At 37.6% G+C, this 5,000-nt stretch overlaps 2 protein-coding genes across 2 annotated transcripts in view; both read right to left on the minus strand.

Moving 5' to 3' along the window:
* Positions 1-1,094, minus strand: part of LOC138023795 (adenosine receptor A2b-like) — a 2,441-nt gene extending 1,347 nt beyond the window's left edge. Inside the window, exon 1 of the mRNA XM_068870866.1 lies at positions 933-1,094. Within this exon, the coding sequence (XP_068726967.1) occupies positions 933-962 (30 nt within the window). The 5' untranslated portion in view covers positions 963-1,094. The remainder of the gene's footprint in view (positions 1-932) is intronic.
* A 2,675-nt stretch (positions 1,095-3,769) lies between these two features.
* The window catches only part of LOC138024995 (ectonucleotide pyrophosphatase/phosphodiesterase family member 5-like), a 7,501-nt gene continuing 6,270 nt past the window's right edge, over positions 3,770-5,000 (minus strand). Inside the window, exon 2 of the mRNA XM_068872209.1 lies at positions 3,770-5,000. This exon is cut by the window's right edge and continues 624 nt beyond it. Within this exon, the coding sequence (XP_068728310.1) occupies positions 4,998-5,000 (3 nt within the window). The 3' untranslated portion in view covers positions 3,770-4,997.

Raw genomic sequence — 5,000 nt, forward strand, 5'->3', positions numbered from 1 at the left:
AAGTACTCTTGGTATCCAAAAAGAAAATTGGGGGTAACCATGCATTTTTGAGAGATAATTAAGCTTCAATTTGAGAAAAACGCCATACATTGCTTTGTATTTTAAAGCTGTTTACAAAGATTATTCATGAATTATCTTTGAAAAATGCGTGGTTGCCCCCAATTTTCTTTTTGGATTTCAATAACACTTCTTAATATCACATTTCCTGCATAATCACACACCGGGGCAAAAATATCTTTAATTAGTAGGCACCGTTCTTAATGAATTGCATCGTCATCCAAACAAATGAAATGCATCTGTTACGACACCTTTAAGTTTTCACTAGCTTTAGAAAGGCAGACTCCGGTGAACTCGTGAATGAGCTGTAGACAAGTGAAAAAAAAAGTATCTCAGAGTTCTTTGTGTCTGATCATGTGAATTTGGCTCCATTTTAATAACTACAGGAACGTTATTGATGAAAGTGATATCAGTATTATTCTGTCAAAAAAAAGATCTCGCTCGACTTTTTGACAGCTCGATCGTTTTGCAGTGCATGGCACATTCGCAAAGTACAAACTAAAACTAATGAAAATACATCTAATTTTGCGACAGAATGAAGTGGTTACTCTTAATTTTTTTTCTTTTCAACTTTGAAGTTAAACTTGTTGAGGTTAAACAAGGAATATGCGTACTGATTAACACTGTTCGAGCCCGACCCGTGTTTTCTGTGGCTTGTTATGGAGTTTTGAAGAGTTTTTTAGGGCAGCTATTTGCATGAATGAAAGGGATAACAAAAGGCATCCTTGGGAGAAAACAGCCAGTGGGCTTAGACTATACTAGCATTCTGTCGGGCGAAATATCGATCAGTCTGAAGGAGTCTACAGGTAGAATTCTCAAAGACAGGCATGTGTGGTTGCTTCGAGCATAAATTCCAAATATTTTTTTCGGCTTACCAAGGTGTTTCCCTGGGTATTTGAGGCCATCTCTGATTACCAGATGCTCACTTGTTCCTCAAACTGTGGTCTTGTTTTCATACGAAGAACTCCTTCTTTTCCTGTGCTTGCAAATTTATTTCCGAATGCACTGAGAAATAACTACAAAAGTGGTGTCTGACACTCCGGAGGCAAAATGGTCAGCCGAAATGAACTCATGAGAAAAAAACCTGCTATAAAAGTACTATTTTATCCAGCAGCTGGCAAGGCAATATTTTTTCTTATCGACCTAGACATCAGGAAATAATGCAATTGGTGGCTCGGTATTTAATTACGTCGACAAACGACGTGGCAAACTATGATCTAAGTGGTCAAGACGGATAAAGCACCCGCTGTGAGTATAAATTAATTTCTTCCTCGTGACAAAAGAGAGAGGTTTTAATTTAAATTTAAATATGGGTAGAGAGTAAAAACGTTTCCCATAAATATGTGAAATGACCTCTATTCTCAACGAAGTTTTTGTTAATTTCTTTCAGGCCAGTCGTTGACACTTCATTGAGAACATCTTTTATAGAGGGTTTCAGTGATATTCCATTTTGAAGTGCATTAAAACAACCTGGATTGAACGCAATCTCTCATGACAAATTATGCCTTAGAACCGGCGGTTCCGTTAATCAAACCAAAGATAAAAGCAGAAGGAAAAACTCTCGCAGTCGTCCAAATGATCAATGCCTGATACCCTGATACCCAATTGTTATAAACGATTACTTTCCTTGGTTGATATAGCTTATATTAAATTGGCTGGTCTATGATTCCAGAGATTTCTAACCACTCACCCGTATGGTCAGTGAAGGATAAGGGGTCACAATAGGGTAACTCTTATTTTATAACTAAATGAAAGGGTGATACCAGTGATATCCCCTCGAGGTAACGCGATCATAAAAAACCGAGGCGGCAGCGCGTTTTGGGTGTGGTATACTTCCATCGCCAACAAATGCGAACGTACAATAGGACTGGCCTCCTTCGCCGGGTTACGGTTGGGAACGAAATGGATCCGCTGCAGACAGCTGGGCCACTTAATGTCAAATACATAATAAACAACTTTACGGCCAAATAGGTAGATGAAAAGCGCCCTATTGAATTATGTAGTGTTGAGTTTTAATCTTCACTCTTTGAGCCTAAGCATGTATTTAACAATGTTAAAGTTCTCAATGACCGTCGAGGATGACATTTTCTATACATGTCGACAGTCTAACGCAAACTTGTGTATTTTCATTAAGTGTCCCACCTAACTGTGGCAGATCCATACCCGTTGCAACCCGCCGGTTGCATGGCTCGTAGGGAGTATAAGAACCCGTCTCAAAAGAGGCCACCCCCGGAACCCTTTTTTTTTTTTTTACATCGAAAGCAATTAGGAATAGCTCTTGCTCGATTACAACACATGCTAATAGGCTATTTCCGAGTTCATGTCTGCCTTCTTTTCAAAGCGAGTTTAAGTGCGAAGTTTTTGTAATGGTAATTATTTCTAATTACATATGAATGAAAACTAATTTTCATAACAAAAACTTCGCACTTAGACTCGCTTTGAAGATGAGGCAGGCTTGAACTCGGAAATGGCCTATTGACTTTGCTCAAATTCGACTCGATAAGCTTTGCTTCCTTTTCAAGTTTTTTGTATATGATACGATTAATGGTGATGCGGACTACTCAAAGATCGAACTTCGCATTATCATGCATTCAGGGACAAAAGCCGGCAAAATCGCTTTTGATCTTCTTTCCACCCCCGCTGTGTGTATACAGTTCGCTTTGGACTCATTAATTGGCTCAGTCTGTATTGCAGCAACCTCTGTGCTTTCAAATATTTTTTAATTTTAAATTTTTTTTAAAATATATTTTTTGCCACAGAAAGAAGAAATTAAAATACAAATATGAACAACCAAAAAAGAGAAGATGGAAAGAAAATTTATTGAATTACATTGGTGGCGAGGAGGCCTAAAAGAAACTACTAAGCTTATGTAAATCAGGCCTCCCCAAGTAAAAGCATCTATCCCCGGGCATCTATCTATCGTTGACATGCAAGTTGGCAACGGAGAATACAATTATTACAAACATTTAATTATTTGACGTGTTGAAATATAAAGTAATGAACGAAAATTAAAAAGTTTTAACTTACAAGTTGGTAATGAAGCATACAATTACAAACACTTAGTCATTTAATTAAGGTGTTGAAATATGAAAACAGTTGTGAAAGTAAAATTAATAACAAAATCCTTAATTTTCAGAATAGTTGTTAAAAAAGAATGACTTAAGTGCTTTCTTGAAGGAAGCTGTTGAGGAAGAATTGATTATATCAATGTCAAGAGAATTGTAAAATTTAGGTCCCTGATAGAAAACAGAAAATTGTTTAATGTTAGTCCGACAGAAAGGCAAACGAAATGCATGAGAGTTTCTCGAATAATATGTGTGAATTTGACTGTTTAGAGTGAATTTGCTAGCTAACTTGGGAGGAAGAGTTCGAATTTGATAGGAGAACATGAATTGACCAAGTTGTAACAGGTTAAGATCATGGAATTTTATGATTCCATGTTTCTTAACTATAGGGTCAGAATGAGCATTAAAATGAGATTTATCTATGATTCTCACCACTCTTTTCTGCAATTTTACCAGACGAACAAGGTTAGTTTTATAGGTGGACGCCCAAATAGTCATAGTCATTTTAATGGGTTTGCCGATGAATTTTTGTCGATAATGACTCGTCCCTACTGAAAAAATGCAAGAGCTCCCAACAGAAGTCAAAGCTCTGACGTTTTCGAAACATACCATCTGAGTGGAAGTTATAAAAACCAGAAAGACATTAATAAAGGTATTCATGCAGATATGAGTTCATCATTTCAGTGCATGGTCTTGAACAGTTGTTAGGGTGTATCAGTGAGCCTACTGTGTGGTTAATGTAGTTTGCTCATCATTTATTATCATTAATGACAAGAAGATTTAAGGCTTCCCGTCTGCGAATCACTCTTAAATGAGACATAAATAATTCAGGCGTAGATTTGCACCTCAGCGACTTAAGACACGTCTGTTTCGATGTTCTTCTGATTTGTGAAGCTGTAGCTTTAAGTAAAATAGAGCACTGACAGAGGGAGGGGGTTACGGAATAATACAAGCCCCGTAGCTGAAGGAACTACCGACATTAAATAAAGTGACTTTAGCTTACCTTCTTAGTAATTAATCATCCACACTAAAATAACCCTTCAAAAGAGATAAAGGGGAAACGTCTTCCATAGCGAACAAAAACAGCTTAAACTGGACGATTCTTGTGGTTTTAGCTGCAGTTGAAAATAAAACTGATTCGCAAAACTGCTAAAAATGACAGTTTTTACATCGTAGACATTCCTCCCTCGGATTTTAGAGTAGCTTGGTGTATTGTAAATACCCGAGTAATCACCCTCCCAACCATGATACCAGTGGCGGATCCAGACCTTGAGCTAAGCGAACGAACCATGAAAAAAGCTCAACGTTTTAATCGGCCTAAATGGACACTGGCTCTCAATTTATCTTCATGCAGTGTTTTTCTTTAAAAATTCAGTCACTAGTATCCATATTAATATCAATTAATTATTAAAGCTCGGTATCTTCCTTTTAAAGTTGTGGTATTAATTAACAGCTCGAGATATCAAAATATCTGCCCTTAGTGGGTAGATGGGTTGACGGTAAAATCCTTTGGCTAAATCAGTTGGATGAAATAATTTGTTACCTAATTTCTGAAAGGCAAACCCCACACATTTATAAAAAAAGTATTTGAGGGGGACCGGCCATTTCATTCAAAACCAACCTCCCACCGACTTTCGAAGGTTTTGAAGCCGTTTCAACGATTGCTTTCGTTGCGCAGCGAGCCACCTGCTCAGCCAATGAGAGATAAGAACACTGAAAACCAATTAAAACTTGCTTTCGCGCATAATTCCTGAGACTAGCGTCTGTTGTTTGTGTTGTCATGGAATCATTCGACTGTATCCTCTCAGCAACTCTATCGTGCCCTTTCGCTGCATAATTTTGCTCCCAGGGCAGCATTTTATTCTCGCTTTTCAACTA

Source organism: Montipora capricornis, chromosome 11 (genome assembly GCF_036669925.1).
Source record: "Montipora capricornis isolate CH-2021 chromosome 11, ASM3666992v2, whole genome shotgun sequence".
NCBI classification, from domain to species: domain Eukaryota; kingdom Metazoa; phylum Cnidaria; class Anthozoa; order Scleractinia; family Acroporidae; genus Montipora; species Montipora capricornis.